The sequence below is a fragment of the Diplotaxodon limnothrissa genome, linkage group LG10 (genome assembly GCF_057381915.1).
Source record: "Diplotaxodon limnothrissa isolate DT_005_m linkage group LG10, D_limnothrissa_male_GT1.1, whole genome shotgun sequence".
NCBI lineage: Eukaryota > Metazoa > Chordata > Actinopteri > Cichliformes > Cichlidae > Diplotaxodon > Diplotaxodon limnothrissa.
The window spans coordinates 5,152,573-5,180,035 of record NC_140605.1 but is presented as its reverse complement, the minus strand read 5'-3'; the positions used below and the strand labels follow the sequence as shown (position 1 = coordinate 5,180,035).

Below are 27,463 nucleotides of genomic sequence, written 5' to 3'. Positions count from 1 at the left end.
TATGGTAATCAGGCTGGTGAACGGCAAGAAGAGCTCCCATCTTAATACATTTATTACAGTTCCTGAAAATATCAGTTTCCATTGTTGTCCTGTGGCTCTCAGCACACTCACGCTTCACAATTCACTTTGAACTGTACTGTGAGTCACTGTTTCTCTGTCCTTTCCCTCACAATATGCCATGCTGCTGTTCACCTCACTCCATGTCCTCTGCAATAATTCTTTAGCTTTGTCAGTGTGTAACACAATTTAAACACAGTCCTTATAGTTTGGTCTGTTTAACCATATACATTATAGACATATTCAGTTATGAGCAAATATTTTAGGCACCAAGGAAAAGTGGAGATCAAATATTTGTGTGAGCACCTTTAGCAGAACTTGTAGGGAACTCGTAGATTTATGTTGTTCCGGTGTCTTCTGTTTCTTATGTAATCTGTAACTGATGGACACCAGAGAGACTTTTTTTCTGTGGCTGGTTGTCATAGATATGCCAAAATATTTGAATTTGGGACCCACCTAGATGTCTCTGTGGTGGTACTGTGTGATGGATTTTTTTTCTTTTAGTTTTATAATAATTTTATAGAGGACATACAGCGTCTCAGATCGTCAGGTTACATACTGTCCTCACATAGGTTTCCTCTGTGGTTCGTCTTACCAGGGTTGCCCAGGTCTCTGTGGTTTGGACCTTTCAGCCACATCTCATAGCAATTAAAATATGACATTTGCAAAAAAAAAAAATTAACTTGCATGTAGAACTTTGTTTCAAAAAGTGCTCCAAAAATAAAGCTGAATAATATTATCATTGCAAATGTATTCAGATTTGGCCTTTTGATGATATTCTCCAATCACTGAGGAATTGTTTTTATACTTATGATAATAATAATGATCTCATTGTTTATCTAAGATTTAAAGGATTGTAACCTTTAAAAAGTATTAACTTTAAGAAGTATTTACGTGATCATAATGGGATGTATGTTATGCTATGGTTACTGTACAGATGGTGTTTCACTCTTACCTCAGAGAAGTGTAGTCTCACTGTTTAAAACTGGAGTCATCATGGCTTCTGCTCCTTGAGAGAATTGGCCTCATGATATCAATCCACAATGTAACTGTGGAGAGCAGCTGCTTCCCTTCCAGTCTTACATGTACATTTGTTTTCATAGCATGTGTGCATTTATTGACCTTGTGTTTCAAACACAACCCAGCGTGACTGGTCAAGAAATTCCAATAGCTTTGTCATCTTCCGTAGCTCTTTTATCTTTTCTTCTGGAAGTGTCTGGCTTTTCACCTTTAACATAATCTCGCTTTCTGAGATATTTCTTCCACCCATCCATCATCCAAAATTGTCTTTGACATTTTTCTCATTACATCTTCTGACTGTCACTTTTTACTAGTTTTTCCCATATATATTGTTTCCATTTGGCACTTCAGAATTGGGTCAGTACGCTTTGGCTTTGAATACCAGATTGGATCCATTGGCAGGTTGGATTTGAAAAGGCTGGGCTGGTAACATCTCAGAAATGTTTAATATATGACTAACGTGTCCTAGTATTCTGCATTCTGCTTGAACAACATTTTAGAAAAACTGTGTGTACGTGCTGGGGGGCAATACAGAGCATTTCACTAATTGCTCTGGTGGGACCCAGAAGGACGCCCATGGTGACCCAGACGTGCCCCACATTTCACACCAGTACTGAGACCCACAGTTTGCTGTCTGGCTCCACTGTATTATACATGTTACATGGGCCACATGTGGGCACTGAAAACTGAAGCTCACTGAATTCCTTCTTAGGGGCAAAATTACTACATATAGTAATATAGGTTTTCTATGGCCCGAAGAGAAGTTTCTCCAAGAAAGCCCATATAGGGCCCCAACGGGCAAAACTGCTGTTGGTTTTATGTGGGCACATCCACTTGAGGATAAGTGTGGGTTTGCCCCCACAGTCTCACAATTCACCACTACTGTGGGCCCACACTGTTTGAAAGGGCACTGTCTAATTTGGATGTCAAAAATGTGGGCTTGTTATCCAGCATTCACATCATTTTTATCCTCAGACCAAACCATTCAGTTGTATTGATAGCCACTAGCATCCCAGAAGAGACCCATCAGGATAGAAATCATTAGAAAAACTGATTTGAACTGAGCGATGTTTCTTAGATCAACATTTCACTTTATGAAGCTTACCCGACAGTAGTAACGTCACTAAAAAAGGTTCAGGATATCAGTTTACATCAGCATTAAGAGTGTGACTGGATGGCAGCAGTTTTGAGTCACCTGACTCGGGGCAGCAGAACAAGGAAAGTGGATGAATCAGACTGCCATCTGCTCCCAGCTTGGCCTACACATGGGAGACTGGTTATACTGGGCAGCTCAGGTGCAAATATGTTTAAACCCTTACATAATGAAAAATAACAACAGTTCATTAGCATAAGAGGATCTGATTCCAAACCAAAAATATACAAATTAATTATATTTTAGCTTTTTCTGTATTTACAAAGCAGGACATCAAATAGTCTTTAGTGGAGGAGAAGCCAAAGGATTTTATGAGTTTATGAGTCATTTTCTGTTTATTATTTCACACAGTTAAATCCAATAAACTGTAATCGGAATAGGATTTACTTCATATTTTTTTATTTTAATCTGTCCAAAGTCTGATTTTCACTTAAGGCACAAGCAAAAATGAAAATAAATGCCAAAATTTGATATAAATTTGATATATATGATATTAAGCACCTAGTTACATTTATATGACAGCAATTAAGAGTTAACTTTAGTCTTTATGTGTTAGCCATTTGGAGTTGGACATAGAGGAGAAGTGAACATTTCTGATCAAGTCAATTCAGTTTAGGCCTTTTGTTTGTCCTGCGTGTGTGTGACTGCATTTGTGTATATGTGCATGTACAGGGATGCCAAGCAGGTCACAGACTGACTGCTCTTATTAATTAGGGTTTACTCAGTAATTACCAAGTGATCGTTGCACCACCAGCTCGTATGATTTAAGCTCAGGCCTATATAATGAATCATTATTGGCATGTGACAATGCAGATATTCTGATCATGCATCAAATAACATTGAACAAATCAAACCATTGATGAGGTATTTTCAAGCATACTGACTGTTATTTTTGTATTTATCTCGGCCTGTTTTCTCTTTAAAGATTCAAAGATTCCTTTTTTTAACAGTGCAAGAACTCCTAAATGAGCAGCTGCTCTTCTGGTTTTAATTAATTCAGGCTTCGTTTTTACTCAGCCTAATCCCAGCGAAATCAAAGGTCTCATTTCCAAGGGAGATTTAGCTAAGACAAGAGTCTACAAGTGTTAGATGCAAAAAAGAAGAAAGTAAGAGGAACAAAGAGAGATCAAAATCTTTAATCAAAGCAGCTCTGTGATTGCAGTCGATTCCATTGTGTAACCATTTGTTGTAATCTTACAAACAGAAGCAGGAATCCTACAATTCAGAGGTATGATTTTATATTCCCCCGCTGCTTTAACTCACAGTTACATTAAAATGAATAGAAATGATTGAAAAAAGAAATCTCTCAGAAGATAACAAAACTAAACAATGGCAGAACAAATTCCTTCTATAGCCTTGTTTAACATTTTAATCCATCACATCTGTTCACATTCACCTAGAATTCATATACTGAAAACACAGAAAGGAGCAGAAGGAAAACTTATTACGGTATGTTACACAAACCCATCATGATCTGCACTCTTCACTTTGTTTTTATATCTTAGTATTCATAACCATGCATAACCAATTGTGTTGACACTACAGGGTTGTCATTGCAAGTTTCCTTCCCTCCAAAGGATTCAGAAGATAATTGGCAATGGGGCTGTGATTTGACATGGATTTTGGAGACGGCTATATGTATTAGATTGTATGTGTATGGTTGTGAGAGCAGAAAAGAGGGAGATTTGTTTTCTGCCTTTGCTAATAGCTTTTGTGTTTTTACCTGTCTGCATAGTGTTAGCAAATATAGAATATTGACATTTACTTCACTTTGTGTGTGCAGGAGACAGCCTAAGTCATTTTACTGCACCAGCATTCAATTTGCATTTAAAAACATGCACTTCATGCCTTCACTCTACTTACGCTGGGTTTCTGTTGTAACTCCATTTGTTAAACACAGGGAAAAAATGACTTTGATGAGAAGAATACCATGCATACTGGTTGTTCCATTAGTCCATAATGATGATGCAAGATCTGACTTCGGGAAAGCAATGTTTGCGTTATGATGTGTGTTTCATTTAAAGTACATGAATGGTTTCAGTTTAAGACACGTTTATGTTCCACTTTACTACATTCACTTAATTCAGTGATCAGCTTGGACAGGACATTGCTTACACCTTGTCATAACTAATCACACTGATTGGAATAACAATGGCGTAAGGCAGATGTGATAAACAAAAGAACTATGTCATCACACTTAATATCCCCAGGAAGCTCCCTCTGTTATTATGTTGTCAGGGTTAGAGGGTGTTTGTCGCTGGGTTAAGGGCCACAACCTCTCTTGCTGACCCCTGAGTCGTCAACACACTTAACCCCTCATTTTGATTGACCACCTCCTTGTCTGGGAGCTCCCAAATGAATCATGCAGCCAGTCTGTTTAAAGCAATGAAGTGGGAGTCATTGAGAATGGAAGTGTAGATAATTTATAAGGAGTCCTCATGAAGGCTAAACCTCTTTTTTTGTCTTCTAGTGATGAGGGATTTGATTGATTGTGCATCTGTGATGTTGTCAGCAAATTAAGATCTTAGTATAACTGGAGCATATAATTGAAGAATTTTAGGGATCCAAATGGCACTGATGGGCAGCAGTGATTCTGCAGAATACTGAAAATACTAAAATGTCTCAACTACATTTGGATGAACTGAACTACAATAACTCTGAGGGTCTTTGATGTTTATCAGGAGCCATCCATGGGTCAAATGCTGAGTCTGTCCACCTTTTCAGTTTTGAAGCTAATATCTAAGCCAAAGCAAACTATGAACAAAATTAAAAACATAATGAACCATATTTAAAACAGTGGTCAGTCTTCATTTTCCCAAGTCACAGGTTATGAAACACGTTATTAGGAGGTTAGGGCCAGGTACGTTTGGGTAATTTTTTCCCTTAATCGATGAAATCATCATTTTGTATTTATTTAAATATTTTTCACAGAACTGTACGTCTTCATCAGTATCTGCTTGCGTTCACCACCTGGAGAAATCCTTGGTGTGATGGAGGAAGGTTTCCAAGTTGCTATTAGCATATGCAGAGCTCTCTTCTATTTGCAAAGTAGCATCTTTTGCCCTCTCTCTCTCTGTCTCTACTTAGTCCCCTCTCCTCCATGTTCATCATTGCCACAGATGCTCCCTAATTTCCATTCCAGCTCAGTTATGTACATAATTCTGCATATGATCTCAGACACAGGGGAAATAAGCATGAAAAGCATGACAAAAGGGTCTGTCTGGTGTAAAATCTCAGCATGAAAGGAGAGAAAGATTTGCAATCAGTCCGTTCAATCAGCCATTTATCCTTGTCGTAATGTCTAACAGAAAAATTTACCTTGATATATAAAGGTGTTTCAATTCTCAAATGGCAGATGTAAATATACCCATGCCAAAGAAACTTTTACAATCTTTCAAATCTGTGAAAATTGCGTATGGAAAGAAAAGCTCGATGGGACCAATCATGCGAGCAGTTACGTGACAATTCTTCAAACAGTCGCCCCCCCTACTGCAGCGACAAATTGGGGCTTTAAAGTGAAATTGTGGATGATAAGCTTATCAGTGATGCAGCAGGTAATGGAAACTGCGATGAGCAGGCTCAAGCTGACAGCAGCTGAAAATACGTGAAGATGATCTGGCAGTAATGGGCTACCTGGTCGGACTGCCGAGCTGTTGTTGAGCCTCCTCTGCGGGAGGAAGCTGAGGAGGTTTCTTAATGGGGAATATGGGAGGGATGGATGAAGGGATAAGGTGAAGGAGCATGGAATGGATGGAGAGGAACAGGAGATGAATATGCAGTGACTTAGATCCTTGAGTAGCTAAACAAACACACACAGATATATTCACAAGGCAATCGCTGGCGTTTTTTAATTTCCCTTTAGTTATGTATTCACACAATGTGTAATACTGTTTATGCAGCAGACATGCCGATAAATCAAGGTGAGCTGACGTAAATTGAAGTGAGGCAGAGCAGCTCGTGGGAGTGAGCAAGATAAAGGGATAGATGGCCAGAGCAGAATGTGCAAGTGATGATGATGACAGTGTTGTTTTTACTGAAATTAACATCATCCACCTTCAATTTTGCACGCATCTTCATCTGCACCATCCTGGAGGTATCACTGTTTTATTTTGCCTAATGAGGTTGTGCAGATTTCTACAAAGAAACTACCAGAGACTCTAGTCTTGTATAAGTATGTTGGTCCTCTTATATCATATATTTCATAGCCTCCACTTGAAACCTAACTTTCTGTAGTCATTAATTACTCCTTGATATCACCGTTCCTATAAGTTGTGTACATGTGCCAGTTTGGCTTTGTGGATGCTGTTAGTCTTTTCATGTTTTCAGACATGAATTTCTGCTTTTAAAAACCATTATGCCAGCTTCACAGTTGCGGAAATCATAATCTGATTGAGGCTTAATTGTACTTAAAATACCATTTTGTTTAGATGTTTGTCATACTCCTGCATTCACCATCCCAACTAAAGCATCTCTATATGACAAGAGAAGCACTTTAAGTTACGTGTTGATTTTTTTGAGTATTGTGGACCATGTCATGCTGATAGCTTTTACTACAGTTGTGCACTGTAGCTGTCTTCATTTTGACAAGGTGTGATACAAACAGATCCTTTTTAAAAGGATTGTGTGCTCTGTTGAAGTACCTCATTCTTTTTAGAGACACAGTATTGAATCCTATTGTTTTTTTTAATAATGAGTGAGTTAAAAGAAAAGTTGGTCTATCTGACATTGCATTGCCAGGTTTATTGTGATAGTGTGCTTGCTTTGGATTGATGCCATCAGTATGTGGCGTCTAAATATCCGCACCTCCCACCCTCCACCATAGTGTGCCTGGCCAGCCACTACTGAGCTCTCACTGGTCATCAGGCATTCTCTTTCTAACCTGCTACAAAGTCCCAGCTGCGGTCGCACTGCCAGCATCAGCACAAGCTCAAAGAGAAAGGTCACATCTAATGATGCAGACTTTGTGCTGGAGCTGGAACCAGCTTTGACAGTAAGTAAGAGGTGAAATGGCATCTGTGTCTGCGTTTTCAGTGCCTTTAAATTAGCATGCATCTCAGTGTATTGGACCATCCATGTCTCGAGTCTATGAGATGTGAGACAGAGAAAGAGGCAGGGACAGTGACAGTAGCTGAGGTGAAACAACTAGTGGTTTCCAGACCTTTGTGCATACTATGAATAAAGATGTTTGGCTTCCTGAATGCTCCCTAGTCATTTATTAATAATACATCTATACTATCTAACCATTAAATGAGGAATGCAGGATGTAGAAGGTAAAACATTTTTTCAATATCCATTTTGTGTTATAGCTCCAAAGCCCTCTGCACATATGTACTCTCTACTAGATTGAGAGCCCCATTAACAGCAAACAGCCATCATACTTAACATCCAGCACAGCAGGAGCAAGTTTAATGTTCCTCCCGGTGGGCATCAGGGCACCACATTTCTAGAGCTTCAATAGGCTGTTTTTGATTTCAGAGTGTTGAAATAGTGTGTAAAATGAACAGAAGTGATTGTATTAAATGCTGATTTCCCTTGATAAAGATTCTGCAGGCGACCCTGCTTCTGCACAAATAAAAGTAGTTTTGGATGTTGTGTGTGGGAGAGTACTTTTTTAGGGGATTTTGCATATTGATATATGCAAAATATACATATTTAGAAGTAACTGTACTGCACTGAACACACACACACACACACGTTTATTCCAGAGTTGAAGTGAAAAAAGCAAAGAGGGACTAAGCTGACCTCCATAAAATGGTTAAATGGTTCCATTAGAGCACACACATACAACTTGACCACTGGTATCTCCACCCACAAGAGCCCAAATTCAGAGGTCTTTATGTCTATAAAATTCAATAACTACATAAAATATATATCAGAAGTACAGTGATTTTAAATGTGGCCGTTCAGTGACAATCTTAAAAGAGAAAATCTTATTAATTTTTCATTCAAATATTCTTTTTAAAGGCTTGATTACATTATGCTTTTACATCTTTGAAAAATTAAAGTGATTTCGTTCACGGTACTTGTGCATCACAGCTCCTGAACACTCTTCATATTGATTCACAAGCTGAATATCTCAACTCTGATTCAAGCATCTGTTCCCCAAAGAGCACCTGTCTCACTTATTGAACCAAGTGGAGGTTCAGAAGGCTCCTATGGATTATGAATGTATCTCCATAGTCTGGTGCTGGAGCCAGAGTGCAGCAGCAGAGAAGAATTGTTTTAATCCTTCGATTCAGGGAAGAATTATTTAAAGTTCATCATTTATGACAAAAATCACTTTTTCGTTCTTTATTAAATGACTAAAAAAATTCAAACAACATCTTTTGAATAAATTCTTCTGAAACCAAATTGAACAACAACATAAGGAAGCAAAGTTGTAAATATAATAAGAAACAAGCTTCCAACAATCAATTGCAAATGAATGAACCTCAATTAGTGACTGTCAGTTAAAGGAGTAAAAGAAACAGTCAACAGAAGAGGTGTGATAAAGAAAGAAACAGAGACAGAGTGAGAGGCAGAGAGTGAATGAACTGATAAATGTACCAGCAGTCCACTATAGTGCTGTGATGTCCATTATTTCCCAAATTGGTTATCGGGCTGCATTGATTTTCCCATTGAGCCTCCCTCTGAGCTCCAGGTTGACCCACACGAGCTGTCCGCCCACTGACTTGCTATTGAGCTTCTCGCCTGGATACCCACAGTTTGACCACCCATCCCCTCCCCAGTGATGAATCAGCACATGGGGGCCAGGAAAATACGTCTCTATTATGGTTTTTAAATATGTATGTGTCTTTGCGGGGTTGCAGTGCAAATCTGGACAATGATTACTTTTGCAGGATGTAATTTAGATATCAGAGGTTATCGTTTTCTTTCCTTTCATATAGTCAATCCACATCTCTGTGACATGTTCACAAAAGAAAAAAGCTTTTATACCTTCCCTCATTGATCATTGATTAGTCAAACTATTACATCTAACCCCACACGTCCTCAAGTGGCTGCCTGAATATATCTATATCACTTAAAGACTGAAGGGGGGGATTCAATTTCTGTGAGCTACAGAGAAAGATTCCCAAGAATATGAGGCTGAGATGCACAGCAGGCATGTCTGTCTATCAGCCTATCAGACTGTGTTTCTCTGCTCCAGCCTCAATAGATTCATTGCTGCCTCTCCTGCTTACTTTCTCTATAGATTTTAGGAGTGAACCCCACAAACACTCAATCTACACTCCATTAGAGTTTACAGATGGCAAGAGAGAGAGAGAAATAGAAGTGTGATGGCAATGAAAAAGAAGCTATAAACTCGGCATTATTGAGGCTGTTTGAAGCTGGCTATGGGGACAGGAGGGAGGAGGGAATGGGTGGCTCAGAAGCAAATGCACCTTTCACACCCATGTCCACTCATCAAAGGGAAGCATCACTCTCTTCTGTGACAGTATACACCCACGCAATCACAAAGAGAGTGCCAATGTCTGGACATAACTACAGAACTCTACCCCTGTACACTTGCACTAACACTCTCATTCTCTCTCTATCTCACTCAATGTATATACTTATATATGTGTGTGTATATATATATATGTGTGTGTGTATATATATATATATATATATATATATATATATATATATATATATATATATATATATGGTATGTAACGTGTAGTCACATGTTAACAACAAAACTCCTACCAGAACCATAAAAAAGCAGACATTAATAAATTCCGCCCAGAGCAAAAAGGAAAAAAACAAAGCCAACACAGCTCTGAGCTTCATCACTGGGTAAAGATGAGCTTGATGGCGAAAGTTAAAAAGATCTGACAGTTTGGGTGCATCGTGCCTGACAGCAGACAGCTTCATTTAGCAGAGTGAGCAGGCTGCCACTCACGGTTCTGCAAAACAGGCGGTGTTATTGGGTAATACTGTGTCTCTGTCACATTTCACTCATAGCCCACAAAAACACCCTGACAAGTATGTGATGCCAGTTTGCTGACTCCCAACTCCCCTTTTTAATTTCCCTGCGAGAAGAAAGCATGAGGCAAGTGGGGATGCAGTATTGGTTCGGTGGTAACTGAAGGATGGACATGTGATTAGAAAGTTTAGATCATAAAGTTTACGCTTAAAGATCAACACCTTCTACTATAGTCTAGTAACAACACTTTATGTTTGCTGATCGTCATATACTCCTGGACACAAGAGTGTCCAGGAGTATATGAATGATATGAATCCTGACATTACATCTGTTTATCTCCAGTGACCTCACACGAGGTCACATTTTCCTTTTCAGTTTCAGATCCCCGTTGCAACAGAGACTCAGGTGTCTTGTTCAAGAATGCCATGTGTGTTTTGAGGAGGTTGAAGATGGGGGGTTAATGAGGGGAAGATACACTTACCGTTGAAGCCGGTGAAGTTTCCCCACTCGAACAGCGAGCTGTTGAAGGGCGGCAGGGAGCCGTTGAAGGATTGCAGGGAGCCGTTGAAGTAGACATCAGTTCCATTGGAAGGGTTTCGGATGGTGTCTGTGAACAGATTCATCTGCAACAAGGTCTTGATCAGGTAGCGCAGCATCGTGGTGCACAGAGGGACCTGCACTCCCTCTCTCTGTACTTCTCACTGTCTCTCTCACTCTGTTAATTTTAAAAGTGTGACTCTGCCTGCTGCTGAATATGCTTTTCCTCCTTACTCGGGGTTAAGAAGAGCTAAAGAGATGCTCTTTTCATCTCAAGTTGAATCAGACATTTCCAAACATTTTGAAGAAAAAAAGCAGAGAAATCTTGAATAAAAAATAAAAGTGAGTGAAAAGAAGTCAGACGATTAGGAGATTAATTGCTTGTAGATGTCAGACTGAGTCAGGGGCCCCTCGCTGTGAATCCCTCCCAGCATCGGATTGTTCCTTCCTCCTTGTTTCTTTTGTTCTGGGATCAAATAACTTCACATGCTGTCTGCCGCCATACAAAACAACAGCTTCTCGCTGGTGTAAAAGAATCCAGCAATGTGATGATGACCCTTTCGAATTGCTCTCCTCTCTCCAACCCCTCCCTCTGGCTCCTCCTGTGTCCCTCCCTCCCTCTCCAGCTCTCCTCCTCTCTCGCGCTCTCTCTCTGCGGTGGGGTCCTGAGGGTTTCAGAGGAGTGAGAGAGAGCAGGTGCTGTTGGCAATAAATGTTTAATTATTAGATTAATAATCATCCCAGGAGGCTGTGAATCAGGGCGGTGGAGAAAAGGAGGTGAAAAGACGCATCGTCACCATCTTAACCATACGTCCAAAAAAGGTCATCACATATGCATAAATGAACACATACGGTATGTGTTGGACAAACAAACCTGGGACTAACTAAACTCCTGCTGGCAGTGTTTGTTTCCTGCTGTTCCACATTTTCAAAGCACATTGCATGCAGACTTTTTCCAATGTCCACATCAACAAATACCAGAGTGGCTCTGTCTCTAAAATGACTTTCTCAGCAGTAAAGTGTAAGTTGGTTACAGCATCCTATCCTATAGCATCAGTGTTTGTTTTAAACTAAGCAGCAGAAAATCACTTTAATTCATTTAATTTTTAAAAAGTCAAAGAAACAAACTTACTCAGCAATTAACTCATTTTCAAACATGCATAGCAAACATAACAATAACACTGTATAGCAGCCATCTTTAATTAATGCTGAATTTCTAATTAAACTTTATTAGCACTTTTTACTGTGAACAAACAATGATATTATAATAATGTTTACCATTTAATTTAGTTTCATTTTAAACTGTCTAAATCACAAGATTGCAAACTTTAACTATCAGTTTACGATATACTAGAAAATAACAGATCGAAGCAATGCTTACATTAACTATTGATTAGGTAAAGATGCAGTTATTTTTTGAGGTTTTTTTTGTTGAAAAAAAGCAGCATCTGCTTCATAATAGCGTGACTTTAGCCACTCTATGATGCAGTTTCTTTTAGCTTTGTTTGCCAACCACTATATATCCTGTTTCTATCCTGTGTCTATGTGGATGAACGAAATGTAATCACATGCCTTCATGCTCAAGCATGCTATAGCTCTTAAAGCATAGTCTGCATATCATCATGGATACACACATGCGATCATAGCAGCACGGTCACATGTGGCTCCTGGACACCCCACTGACAGCCTCAGTGTGACTCCCATTAATGATGCCCATACACCATCCGGGGCCTGTCCTCCTGCTCCATCACTGTGACAAAGGGAGGCAACAAACCAACAAAGATGCCGTGACGACCCCCGTCCCGCGCCCTCTTCTTCGTGTCTTTTCCAGTCCCTCTTTATTTTAGGCTGTTTTCTATTCATGGGACATGTGTGCCAGGTAAATCCACAAATACAGTGTTAATGGACATTCAATATGGGCATGCTATGGAAGAAGGCTGAGTTGCAATGGAGAATCGATAGCCACTGTCAGGCTACATTGTGTGTGAGAAACATGTTATCTTGTCAGGTTGTTCCAGGATTTTACATGGATGTACTTCAAAGAGTTTCAAAGATGAGTATGGAACACATTGTATATGTGTTCCATATATATATATATGTCTAAAGTCCTGGCATATAACATGAAGAAATAATTCTTCTCTATTTCATGTTAGTGGCACTGACCATGTTAACTTTTATTGCCACTTTTTTATTTCTAACATAAACTAATGAAGCGGCAGCAAAGTGCCAGTACAAATATACATCTATGATTGCATGCTCCCTGGGTGCTCTCCTTAGCCACTCGTAATTCTCAGTAATGACTCTCCTCGGCCATGGAAGCTGCCATTTTCATGATCATATCATTTCTGCTGTGTCCAGATGGTGCTTTTAAAAAATTTTGTTGTGTGAATAAATAAAAGTAGCATCATATTCTCTTTCAGGTCATCTGATAATTATTTTCTTGAATCTTCTGATTGTTCATGGTAAAAATATCTAATATTCTCACACTTTATGGTGTTGTGTGATGTCAAAGAATGCACTACATCCTGAGTTTAAGATCATACACATAATTCACTTATTATATACATGGAATAAAATAGCTTTTTGTATGTTTAGGAGTTCAGTGGCTCGGCCCCTGACCCCTGGCACCTCTAACTGTACTCTTTCATAGAGCAAGTCCACTACAGTGATCACTCAAAGCTGTGTCTACTATCTACTACTTGTTAACAGAATCCCCAGCAAACAGGACGGTGAAAACCCTGAAACATCTTGCTGTGAAAGATTACTGTTAACTCTCCACCACGATTCTGCTGATTTGCAAAAGTTAAAAGTGATCAGGAAAAACTGTAATTTTCTGCTCCATGTCAACCACCACTATATCTGACTGGTTGGGCAGCAGCTGCTTGTCTGTCTGGACCTCAGCTCTGTCGTTCTCAACCACCTTCGGCAGTGTGTCCCATTGGGAGTTGGTTACTTCTAATCCATATGTGGCACAGATGTTCCTGCTACTTTACGCTGGACTGTCTAAGCTGTTAAGCCTGCAACTTGGGTGAGTAAGCTGTGTTGAACTATAAACACTGACATTCAAGCTTGAGAGGATTGTAGAAACTCAGTTTTTGTCTTTTATAGTGTATTTAAATTTATACATATTTCATAATTACCAAATTTTGAGTGCAATGAGAAAATGAGGACTTTTACACTGTACTGTATGAGAGAGACACCTAATGAAACTTGTCAGAGTGTATTCAATGTTTTTCATAAACAATAAAACATTCAAATCTAAGAGTATCATTATTGCCTCATGGTACAAGTAAGTACCTTTTACTGCTTGGAATGTTCTTTTTGCTCTTCAAAAAGTTACAAAGTTACAAATACATTGCATTTATGCATAAGTGCACTCACCGATCCAGATCTGATTTGCAACAATTTGCCCTCTGCCTCATCCGGCTGACACACAATTTCACTCAGTGCGGCAGACAGGCAGGTACATAACCCTATCTCCACTAGCTGCACAAGCAGAAGCACAACAGACTCGATAAAGGATTTTAAAGCATGACTATGGAATTTCACGAGATCAGAAAAGCCCCTGTTTTAGCAACAGCAAGTCATGTTGACCTCTCCTGCAACAACAGCTGCAACAGTTATTTCTTGAAAAAGCTCATTTTTTAATTTGCATGTAATTTTTTAAATTTTAAGTAAGACGGGAATTATTAGTTTGTTATTATTAGTTTTATCAGTGATTTAGATTATTTAATTACAGATCATAAAGTTAAAATGCACATTAGAATAACATAATAAACTAGTGGTACAAAAAATAACACAAAGGCTAACATAATCACACATCTGAACAACATAATTGAATTTTGGATAAACACTCTGAAGCAGGAAAAGTCATGAAATATGAGATGATGGTGTTTTAATTTAACAGTTACAGGATAACTGTGTTAAACAGTTACCATAACTGTAGCTGTTACCTATAAACATTATTATTTAATTATAGATACCTTACCGACTCTATGTGATCAGAACATATAGTGCCAGGTCTGTAACAGGGCTGTAAATGAACACATATGCAGGTGTGGGAGAGGCTCCCTGCCCTGGCTGATATTCTGATCTCATTTTTTTTTTTAATTTTCCACCACTGAATCAAAAATGGTATCAAGAATTTGACATTCCTGTAGTATATTGTACCTGTAGGTTACCTGCGTAAGAGAACCTTCACAGACATAGTCATTAACATGACTGGAGCTTAAATAGCCATAGTGCTGTCAGAGTAAAAGCATTTGCGACAATTGTAGTAACATTTAGTAAAATAACACCTGTTTTTAGACAGGTTTCATTTCCGTTTAATCCATTTCATTTAATAGCTGGACATTTTCTAACCAAGTGTGACCGTGGTGCTGAATAGCAGGTATCTGCATGGTGACCTTTTGCTTTGTTATAAGGATCCCGGTTTGAGGCATGAAACCAAATTTCATGCAAATCCATCAAAAGGGGGATGAGTGGTGACACACTGGGTGTTTGGCCTTTCATACAAATGTTAATGCAGAGATGGATACAGATGGGTCATTAATGTCAGCGCCCTGTTGGACGGAACGCTCTGTCTCGCTTTGACACACTTTACAAGCCTTTTAGCATCCACACGCTGCTTTACAAAGAGAAAAACATGAAGTTATCTGTGCGATTCCTTTGATCGATACAATGCAGACTTTTTAGACTCACAGTTACATTGCCAGAGTCACGGGACGGTGGTTTCATCATGGTTACTATTCAGAATTTAACAATGGGAATTTTGGGCCATAGACTACATGCAAAATATGGACAAGTGTCTGGATTTGAAAAGTGGAGCTAGTGTGGAAGTGTCTTATATCTGCATTATATTTCAAATGACCAAACTGCTCCAGTCTTATTTAATATAATATGGCCCCATTTAGAGTGAAAAAAGAGGATTACCTTTTGACTGTCATCTCAGGTCACTGCTGCAAACCCTTAATCATGACTGCTGAACTGGAAGTAATAAATAAAAATGAATATAATGGTTTTCTCTTGAATTATCATATGAGTGTGCAGTCCTACAATTTCTCAGTCAGATCCACCCTCCTGGTGGTGGTGATACCCAACATTCTCATCTCAAAGGTTTAACTTTGATATATATAGTGTGATGCTGATTAAATAAAAGTTCTGATCACCAAACTGATTAGGACACATGAACTTCTGACCATGTCTATGCAGAATTGGATGACCAGCTATATAATCAGTGCAAAGATACTTTACTAGACATGTGGAAACATTTATTTTCTGTGACTAGCAGATATAAATTTGGCAAATCAACAAGGCAAGTTATTACAGTTAGTTAGTTAACAAACAACACATAGCAAATCCCTCACTGAGAAGCTGAGCTTAGCATAGGAAGTTACAGTGATGTGATTCTAAGAGGTGAGAAAACTATCCTGAGCTCATCCTTACAGCTGAAATCCTATTGCTCACTTGAAACTCACTATTGAAACAGAGCTCAGACTGCTGACAGTACCATGCAGGTACTAAACATCTCCCAGACAAACGTAAGAGCATCTTTTTGTGTTAGCCAGGTTAACATAAGCATTCTTACAGTTTCACTGAAACAATGAGAGATTGACAACTCAAAGCACTTTCTACTGAAAGTTTCATTACCCCAGTCACACACACTGTTATCTACACCTAGTACTTTTTACCAGTCGTACACACTCACACACCAGTAGATGCATATATTCTAAGTGTGCAGTGACTAAAACTCTAGAACTAGGACGACATTCATACATAACCAGGTGAAAAAGAAGTAGAAAATTTGCATCGTTTTCATTTTCATGGACTAGAAAATGAAAACATAAAGATTTTCATTTTGTTGTCTGGTTCTACTAACTTTGGACACAAGTGAAAATGTCTCAAACTTAAGTCCCTTGCTCAGAGACGTCCCAAAATAACCACATTTAACAGGAGACAAATTTTATGACAAAAGTAATGATCACACAGGGACATTATTATTATTCCAGAGTGCTGCTTAAATTTTCTGAAACTGCATATTTAATGAAGGAGCTGTATCATGTCGCGCTAATGCATTAGCCATTTTAGAGTCATTAAACTTGAATTACAACAAGCTTCCCAGCCCATGCATCTTTCATTAATCTTAGTTTTTTTAAAACACATTTTATCAAAAACATATTCTTTCAAAATACTGTAATTTTTTTACTCTAAGACTTAAAGTAGATTTAGTTTTGTGCACTTTGCACTGGGAGGATTTACCTTAAATGCTACATAGTAAATGGTCCTCGCAGAAACATGTAAAGTTTAAAGTAAAATCTGTCCTGATTGCAGGAACTCATAGTCATATCAGTGCTTTTCCTGTCAGTGCAAAGACAAGGCGTTATTCTAATTTCCCCAAACGAGTGTCAGCTGGGATGAAGTGCAGTAAATGTCTGAAGAGTCCTGAGCGCCGAGACGCGGTTTGCTGCCAGCACCTTTAGGCAGATGGGCAGAAAGGTGAAGCCTGTCTGGCTGCCACTAGACATCACACGCTACCAGGGTGTCACATCTGTGCCCAGGTCTGGTAGTCTTCATTTCTGGGGTCTGCTGCTGTAGTTGGCCCCTTGGGAACCTCTGAGCTGGGGCAAAGACAGCTGGATCCCCAACCCCTCTCTCCTGGCTGGAGAGTGGTGAGCTAAAGCCAGGCAAGCAGCCAGATTCAGCATCCCAACCAGGCTGCAGGTGTACTGCCATCAGGGAAGGAGGTGGCAGTAATTGCAGTAATTTTTTTTCTTTCTTTTTTTTGGCAGTAAATACCATGTGCCTCTGACCTGGGCAGGCATGCAGTTGGCAGGGTCCATCATTAGAGCTCGGTATTCGCTTCTGGCCATATGCTGGAGTGCCATAATTGGTGCTTCTGTCCTTTACATTTAGCTGGCAGACCAGAAGGAGAGGCCCACAGAGCAAAATGGCCGCTGTCTCCCTCTGGGGTGCTGTGTCCAATCACACCTCTCACAAACTGGCTCTCCAGGAAACCCTGCGGCTCATTACCTCATTTCCTCCAATTGCCTCATAACTTCAAAGCCAACTTCAAAGCCTTTGGATGGCCTGCTATCATTGGTGAAACCTAGACAACCAAGCCCCTTTAAAAGCAAGAGAAATCTTTGTGTGTCTTCTTCATCTATTTCTGCCCACCGACAGTTAGCAGGAAGCATAAGTGGGAGAGACAGAGCCAATATGCTTTAGTCGGGGGATTATCTGATCTCCAGGGGCCTAAGTTACATGCAGGGCTATGAATGGAGGAAGCTAAACAAAACACTAGCTGCACCCCACACCCCAGCTGCAAAAACCTTGAGCAAACTCTGGATAATTGCACAACAAAAGCACAATTAGACACAAGCTTATGGATATTAAGTAGGAAAAGATGGACCTGTCATTTATCCTATCACATATTTGCATCTCATGAATTCTCCTCCACACCCTTGCACATTTGTTTTCTATTCTTTCCTTCATACTATTTTATTTTCAGATGAATGCAGATAAATGCAAAGTACTCATTTAAATATGCATTAATATTAGAACTGGCCCCACCTAAACTGAAGGTGGTAATTTTGGTAAGCCCCCAACCATGTCTGCTCCCTCAGGTTATATTCCTCCAGTCCTGCAGTGGGCCACTGCCTTTTCAAGTGCTTCTTAGAGACTGACCCTTTGCACCATGCTGCAGTGAGACTTTGATGTGACTTGCCTGGAAAAAGACCTCGCGCCTTTCGATGAGATTAGTTCGCGTTCTCACAATCAGTGCCTGAGGACCTTCAAAACACAGGAGTTCATTCCAATCAGGGCTGGGGAGAGAAAATATTGAGGCGCCAGTGTGCAGAGGTCTGCGTTATATTGATTGGCGCTAAAAAAGATGACTTATTTGTCAGCCTCAGAATTTGAAGGAGGAGTAAACTTTTGAGCTAGATTGCTTTCCCACAGTGCTGTACGCAGCAGACAGCCAACTTCAAAGAGGCCATGCATTCCGAGGGAATAAAATCAATGGCGAGTATCAGTCCCCGCTTGATAAGTGCTTTAACTACGACTCACCTGGTGAGTCTTTGCAGACATTCTCCTTCTTATCTGATGAACCTGAAAATCTCATTTTAACTGTTAAATGCCAGACAAATGGTACAAAATAATATATATATATGAAACAAACTATCAAATAAACGTGTCCTGCTGGGCCTTCTCTAGCCTCCATCTAGGTATATTCCCCAGGTGCTGAGGCCTCCTCCTAGCTCACTATACCATTTCTCCCAAGCTTGAAAGATGAGCATAATCTGACTAGGAGGTGGGCTGCTACTGACCAGTAACCATCACCCTTTATTTCTCTTTCTTTTTTCTTTTTGTTGTGGCAGTGAATTATGGATTTTAGCCATCTGGCCATCCAGGCGGGGTAGGGAGGAAAATGATATGCTTGACAGACGACTTTAACAAAGATGTGGCAAGAGAGAGGGGGCGTGTCTGAAATCACAAGCTGAATTATCGCAAGCACGACTGGGCTATTGTGTGCTTTGATGGGTTGGTTATTCACAGCTGGGGCAGTCCAAATTGTTCTTTTATATTCTTTTATTGTACTTTATTGAGGCCAGAGGGGCTCTGGAAATGATTAACAGACAGAACAACAAGACAGACCCATTGTTAGCCTTTCCCTCTTCATTTAGTCCCTATCCATTTATTTCCAACACCGTCTCAATGATGTAAATGCATAAGCTTTGCTTGGTTAACTGTGCTATCACTGGTCAGGTTCCGGAAAATTGGATAGGATAACACAGCAGGTGTAGTCAAACTGAAGAGGTCTATTTTTATTACTGTTTTACAGAAAGCTTCATAGTTTGGAAAATCTAGCCATCTCTACTGCAAAAGTGTAACTTTTTCTACCTTTCACAAGTGTTGGTAGAATCCGGGGAACATGGAGTGACATAATTTGGAGAGACATAACATGATATAAGTGACATAAACGTGAGGGATATGGTGGATTGACACTCTGTATAGTCCATCCGTTGTTTTTTTTTTGTTTTTGTTTTTGTTTTGGGTTTTTTTGTTTGTTTGTTTTGTTAGTTTATTTCTGTCTTGTTCTTTGTTTTCAATTCTTTTTTCCTTGATAAATATTCTTTCATATTTCTGTATACAATTTATTTGACTTGTATTTTGTGTGCTCTAAAAACTCAATAAACATATTGTTGCAAAAACCCTTTTTCTGCCTGAAACTTTAGAAAACTATCTTGGTGACTTGATTCACTCATCGTCCTTTCTGCAAATGCCTAACACGGTACTTTGACATTAGAATAACAAGGATTGTGGAGCAAGCCAAGTCGCCCACTCTGTATGCAGCCCCCTCTTCCTCCTGCTCTGCCTTTCTGTTGTGCTTCTTCCATCTGATGTCCATTTTACAGCCCACCTCTTCTGAGCCTCAGGGGTGGTCGGGGGGGTGAGAGCAGCCAAGGCCAGCTTAACAAAACCTCTCAAAGGGCACCAGTCCCTCCTGCCACTCAGGAAACCAAACTCGACAAAATTTTTATGGCAATTAGGGTCGAGTGAGAGTGGCTCCTTTCCAGGCACCCACTGGCTTTCCTCTGCCAGTGCATTTCAGTCTCAACTTTGTGTCTAATGTGAAATTGGGGTGAAATTACCCCTCCCCCGAGTTCAATGTAGCGTGGTGATTTTTAATATTTAAGGAGTAATGGAGGAAGTATCTTGTCAGCCTTACTGTGTTATCTCTTCTTAAGTTTTAACAATAGAGCCGGTATCCCCTGTTTGTTCATCCGTTCAAAGCTCATGTCTTTGTCTACCAAAGCTGTGAGTGATTACCGTTCATTGGAAGGGGCAGCCCTTTAATTAGCCAGGGATCCCAGGGGTACCATTACCACGGGGTAATCTTGCCCCTCTTTATTATCCCATTTTAATATTGACTAAGAAAGAGATACACGGGGTGGGGCAATTTGGTTTCCTCATACAGGACACGAGCTCCCTTGAATATTCATGTGGTTTTGGAGTAGGTGCGTGGGTATGGACGACATGTGACAGGGATGATGGACGACCTGGGTCAGGCATCATCTGGGGACCCTCACACTATAACAAAAGGGGATGTAAGTTCCACAGGACTTAATAAAGTGGATATGCCGCAAGATAAAAGATAAAATACTGGAAAACATTCCAGTCCATTATGTGAATATTAAGGAATATATGCACAAAAATTCCTGATTCCATCTTCGCCTGTGTTGCAAGCAAGATTCACATTGCTTTCCAAGGGCAATTAGGCAAAACCCATACCTGACAGCACAGGGATTTGAATCAAAGTCTGGGAGCTAAGGAGGAGTTATTCCTCACTGGCCTTTCCTCCCTGAAAATTACAAACAACTGATGGTATTAGGTTAAACTGTCAAAGAGAAGACAATTTCTTCAAAAAGTAAAGTCTTTCCTGTCAAAGTCACCTTTTTCTCTGGTAACAAAGTTAAAGAAAGCAGCATCCATCAAAGCACAGAAACTAATTCCTGCCAAGGACAGAGCTGATCTATTCCATTTTCACCCCAAGAGCACTTCTCTGAAACCTACTTTAATTAAAAGTCTGAGTGGAAAAGGAACATATTTCATTCAGCAACTTCTCTTACCTTCCTTTTCTCTCTCTTCAAGTCAGTTTTCCTCCCATTGTTCCCTGACTCAGCTGCTCATTTCAAATGATGTCAAATGAAGAGGCACATCACAGGGCCCGAGTAATTACCAGCATCTATGAATGTATTTTAGCCATCGTGTTTAGGAATAGAAAGATTAAGGATGAAGAGACATATGTTGTCAAGCACTAACCTTGGAAGGACCTGACATGCATCTTTCACAAACATCTTTCACAAAGTGGCTTCAGCAGCCTCTCAGAAATCTTCCAAATGCAATTACAGCAGGGGATTATGTCCCTTATTCAAATTCAAATTGGCCACAGTGTGTGTTTAAGAGTATGTTTTTTGCATGTGGAAATGAAAAAGGGTTGTTATTGGCAGCTGATCCCCTCTCAGGGCTTCAGACATCCTGTTTGTGCTTGAACCACCTGGTGAACAGAATCAGAATCAGAATCAGAATACTTTATTGATCCCTGGGGGAAATTATTTTTTGTTACAGTGCTCCATTTTAAACCAACATTAAGACAAGACAGACAATACGCTAACTAAGAATAGTACAATATATACATATATATACATACATACATACATAAGTCACTTATAAATAAATATTTGGAAAAGAAACATGTGTAGTTGTAGCAGCAAACAGTGTGTTAAGTGGATGCGTTGTACAGGGAGATGGCCACAGGCAGGAATGATTTCCTGTGTCGTTCAGTGGTGCTTTTCGGTAATCTCAGTCTCTCACTGAACGAGCTCCTGTGACTGACCAGCATGTCATGGAGTGGGTGGGAGGTGTTATCCAACATTGTCTTTATCTTGGACAGCATCCGCCTCTCCGACACCACCTTGAGGGAGTCCAGCTCCATCCCCACAACATTGCTGGCCTTACGGATCAGTTTATTAAGTCTGTTGGCATCTGCGACCCTCAGCCTGCTCCCCCAGCATGCAACAGCATAGAGGATCGCACTGGCCACCACAGACTCATAGAAAATCCTCAGCATTTTCTGGCAGATGTTGAAGGACCTCAGTCGCCTCAAAAAATAGAGACGACTCTGGCCCTTCCTGTAAAGTGCTGTGGTGTTTTTAGCCCAGTCCAGTTTATTGTCAATGTGTACTCCAAGGTATTTATAGTCCTCCACAATGTCAACACTGACCCCCTGGATTGAAACAGGGGTCAAGTGTTTCCTGGTCTTCCTGAAGTCCACGATCAGTTCCTTGGTCTTTGCCACGTTGAGCTGCAGATGATTCTGCTCACACCACGTGACAAAGGAGTCGACCACAGCCCGGTACTCTGTCTCATCATCCCTGCTGATGCATCCAACCACCGCAGAGTCATCAGAAAACTTCTGAAGATGGCAGGTCTCTGTGCAGTGGCTGAAGTCTGTGGTGTAGAGGGTGAAGAGGAAGGGGGAGAGGACAGTCCCCTGTGGTGCCCCTGTGTTGCTAATCACCTTGTCAGACACACACTGTGGGAGACGTACATATTGTGGTCTTCCTGTCAGGTAATCAACAATCCAGGACACCAGAGAAGCATCCACCTGCATCGCTGCTAACTTATCACCCAGGAGGGTCGGCCTGATGGTGTTGAAAGCACTGGAAAAGTCAAAAAACATGACCCTCACAGTGCTCGCCGGCTGGTCCAGATGGGTGTAGACACGATTGAGCAGGTAGATGATGGCGTCCTCTGTTCCGAGACGAGGCTGATAAGCGAACTGAAGGGGATCCAGATGTGGTCTTACTATGGGTCGCAGCTGGTCCAGGATGAGCCTTTCCAGGGTCTTCATGATGTGGGAGGTCAGTGCCACGGGCCTGTAATCCTGGGGGCCACTGGGACGAGGCGTCTTTGGTACAGGGACGAGGCATGATGTCTTCCACATCACCGGGACCCTCTGCAGACTCAGACTCAGCATAAACAGTTTATGAAAGACTCCACACAGCTGGGGGGCACAGGCCTTGAGGACAAGGGGACTCACTCCGTCTGGTCCAGCAGACTTGCCTGAGTGAAGTCTCCTCATTTGCATCTCAACCTGGTATTGAGTGAAGGTGATGGGTGGGGGAGGGGTGTCAGGAATCTCACAGGAGGCAACATGTGAAGAGAGAGGCTGGCACAGTGGTGTGGCTCTGGATTCCAGGCTGACTGCAGGTGAGGTTGTGGGGGTGGGAGCAGACACTGTGGTGTCGAATCTATTGAAAAACAGATTCAACTCGTCGGCTCTATTCTCACCTCCCTCAGCTCCCCTGCTGTTGGTTGGCCTGAATCCAGTGATGGTCTTCATGCCCCTCCACACCTCTCTCATGCTGTTCTGCTGGAGTTTCCACTCCAGCTTCCTCCTGTAATTGTCCTTAGCCTCTCTGATCTTGTCCTTTAGTAACACCTGGACCTTCCTCACCTCCTCTTTGTTGCCCCCTCTGAAAGCCCTCTTCTTGTTGTTGAGGAGGGCTTTGATGTCCTTAGTCACCCACGGCTTGTTATTTGGGTAACAATGAACAGTCTGAGCTGGAACAATGGAGTCGGTGCAGAAAGTTATGTAGTCTGTGATACACTCAGTAAGCCCATTGATGTCCTCGGCGTGAGGCTCACAGAGTGTTTCCCAGTCGGTCACCTCGAAACAGCCCTGTAGTTCCGCTATTGCCTCCTCTGACCACCTCCTAACAGTCCTGGTGGTCACAGGTTCCCTCCTCACAATTGGCACATAGCGGGGGGTGAGGTGAATCAGGTTATGATCTGACCTACCAAGTGGGGGGAGGGAGGAGGAGCTGTATGCATCCTTGACGTTAGCATACAGTAAGTCTAAAGTTTTCTCTCCCCTGGTGGGACAGTCCACATATTGTTTGAATGTTGGTAGTGTATTGTCCAGTGATACATGGTTGAAGTCACCCGAGATCACAATAAAGGCACTCGGGTGCTGAGTCTGTAGCCGAGCTATGGCAGAGTGGATAGTGTCACATGCAGCTGTGGGGTTAGCAGAGGGGGGAACATAAACAGCCACCAAGATGACGTGAGAGAATTCCCTGGGTAAATAATATGGCCTGAGTCCAACAGCACACAGTTCAGTGTCCGGGCAACAAATCCTTTCTTTGATTGTTATGTTGGCAGGGTTACACCACCGGTTGTTAACTAAAACAGCAAGCCCACCTCCTTTACGCTTACCGCTAGCGATGCTGTCCCTGTCCGCCCGAACAGTGTGGAAGCCTTCCACGGAAGCATTCTCATCGGGAATGACCTGGTGCAGCCATGATTCGGTGAAACACATCAGGCTACACTCTCGGTATTCCCTCTGACTCTGTACCAGTGCTGAGAGCTCGTCGATTTTACTTGCCAACGATCGCACATTTCCCATCACGATAGACGGCAGACACGGTTTAAACCTCCTCCTCGCTTCGAGCCTCCGCTGTCTCACCGTCACCTTTTTTCTTCTCTTCTGTCCTTGACCTCTGCATCCCCGATGTGTTTTCCTCCAAATTTCAGCTGGTACTTCTGCGGGCACTTCTGCGGGCCTGGCCAGCGAGCCGGCCGGCATCAGGGCAATCAGCTGATCTCTGGAGTAAACAGTCCGTGCGTGTAGGAGATGTGCCGCGGTCCCGTTCCATGATAAAAGTAACAGTTCCACGGCCACCAGAAGAACAAAAACTCTCTCAATCCACATGATTGAGTAAGAGATAGAAAACGGAGGAAAATACAAGTCAGAAAAAAAAAAGAATACGTAAGAAAAAAGAGCTAAACTAAGAGAAAAGCAGGAGCGACTGTAACAGGCTGCACGCTGGTTGGCGCATGTGTACAGTGTGTACACTATAACACTGTTTCTAGATTATGAAAATCTGCTGCTGTCAAAAGCACTTTGTTGCTGTATTCCAAGTGATAAAAGTCAGGCCATTTCTGTAATGTGACTTGCAATCAGAGCATAAGTGTTTCAGTGCTTCAACACTGCACAACAACACACTTTATGCATCCATTAGTGCTGTCAGTATTTACAGGAAAGGAGGAGATATTTTATTAAAAACTATAACCCTTTTTCTATTTGTCCATCCATCTCTTCACGTTATCCTGAAGGCTGAATTCAGCCACTCTTTGGAGAACACTTGTATCCACCATCGCATTCTCAGTCTTTGACTTCCCAAAGATCATGACCGTATGTGATAGCAGCAACACCTGCTGACACCATGCCAACTCCCCTCTACGCTCACTCGTGAACAAGACCCTGAGATGTTTAAACTCCTTAACTTATTCCTAAATCATATTCTTATCAGGGTCGCGGTGGGCACTGGAGCCTATCCCAGCTGTCGTAGGGCGAGAGGCGGGGTACACCCTGGACAGGTCGCCAGGGACAGACAACCATTCGCACTCACATTCACTCCCGCATTCACATATGGGCAATTCAGATTTTTCAATTAACCTATCCCCACAAAGTGCATGTCTTTGGACTGTGTGAGGGTGCTGGAGTACCTGGGGAGAACCCATGCAAACACGGGGAGAACATGCAAACTCCACACAGAAAGAACTCAGGACCTTCTTGCTGTGAGGCAACAGTGCTAACCACCGTGCCACCGTGCTATTCCTAAACCATTCGAGAAGATAATTCTCATCCCAGCTGCTTTGCCCCAATTCACCCCAACGTGAGCTGGAGATCATTGCTCAGTGAAGCACATCATCTGCAGAAGAAGAATCTGAAGAAAATGCCTGGATGGATGGAATGGACTGGTTCTTATATAGCGCTTTTCTACTCTATCTGAGCACTCACTGCGCTTTACAGTTACCCAATCTAAGTGCTTCCTATGTGACATTTACACAAATGCATACTCAAGTGGACGCATTGGGTTAGTATTTGCCCAAGGATATTTGGCATGCAGGCTGGAGTGGTGACCTGTTCTACCACCAGAGCTAAAGCCAGGATGGATGGATGGATGGATGGATGGATTTTTTAAATTTACTTCTTGTGAATAAAGTTAGATTCTACGGAGCCCCGCGGGGGACATGGGAGAAAAAAAAATTAAGACGGACTTTTGCGAGATCTCGCAAAAGTTTTGCGAGATCTTGCAAAAGTTTTGCAAGATCTCGCAAAACTAACTCGGGAACTTGCAAAACTTGAATTCCAACAATGGCGGCAGCTACTCTTTCTGGGTCACAAAATACACTTTTAAGATATTTTGAGGCGTGACTGTAGTTGTGTAAACGTCAGATACCTGCTCGGTTTACAAGACATCACATATTTGCAAAAGTGCTCCGACGTTTTCGGAGATCTGACACCCACCATCTCGAAGCTAACGGGAGGTCGAGACCTACTACAGCCAGGAGGAACACCGCTTTCCCGGCACATCGTGCCTCGACCTCCCGGTCGGCTTCGAGCTGGCAACCTCCGAAGAATGCGGCTAAAACTTTTGCGAGATCCCGAGTTTCTTTTGCGAGATCTCGCAAAAGTCCGTCTTAATTTTTTTTTTCTCCCATGTCCCCTGCGGGGCTCCGTAAGATTCCATGCTTGGTGCTATAGGTTGGGTAAAACCAATCTATAGAGTCAATGTGACATTAAAGATAGAAAGTTATGTAGAATCCCTGTCTGAGTGAAGATTTGTTCAGCCGGAGCTTTGCCAGACCAGTCCAAATAAAAATGATAGGCTTGTTCTTTTTGCTCCATACTGCAATATTTCAGTTTGCATTTTGCATGCAATTCACACAGTAACCTAAATGTACCTCACATAGCCCAGTGTTTGCTGTTTTGCACAGTGAATGTTCTTTTCTTGTCTTTAAGGCTTGGATTCAGTTTCCATCACCTTCAAGTGTTTTCTTGGGTCAAGTGCCGATGACACGCTCCGTTTCAAGTATTCACACTGGAATATAAGGTGAACACTTGAATAAGCAAGAATCAATGGGAAATGCGGCAGTCAGGGAGGACACATAAATATACTCTTGATGGACACAAACTTAGTAAAGTTGGCTTTGTGCATTTTGTTTAATGAGTCATTTCACTTGCCAAACATTTGAGTGAAACAGGACTTTCCACCCCTGAGGTTTCTCTATAAAAGAAAGAGAAAGAGTACTCTCTCTTCTTTCCTTAACCAGAGAGGGGTCACATGTGTGGTTGTGTTTGAGAGGCATTAGTGCTCCATGGTAATCAAAGACTCTGGATAGAGAGGGAGGGAAGAGGGGATATAAAGAGACTCGGT

At 41.5% G+C, this 27,463-nt stretch overlaps 1 protein-coding gene across 1 annotated transcript in view; it reads right to left on the bottom strand.

Annotated features, from left to right (window-relative positions):
- The window catches only part of robo3 (roundabout, axon guidance receptor, homolog 3 (Drosophila)), a 166,322-nt gene extending 155,527 nt beyond the window's left edge, over positions 1 to 10,795 (bottom strand). The window contains exon 1 of the mRNA XM_085363356.1: positions 10,621 to 10,795. Coding sequence (XP_085219482.1) covers positions 10,621 to 10,795 — 175 coding nt within the window. The remainder of the gene's footprint in view (positions 1 to 10,620) is intronic.
- Positions 10,796 to 27,463: the final 16,668 nt, after the last annotated feature.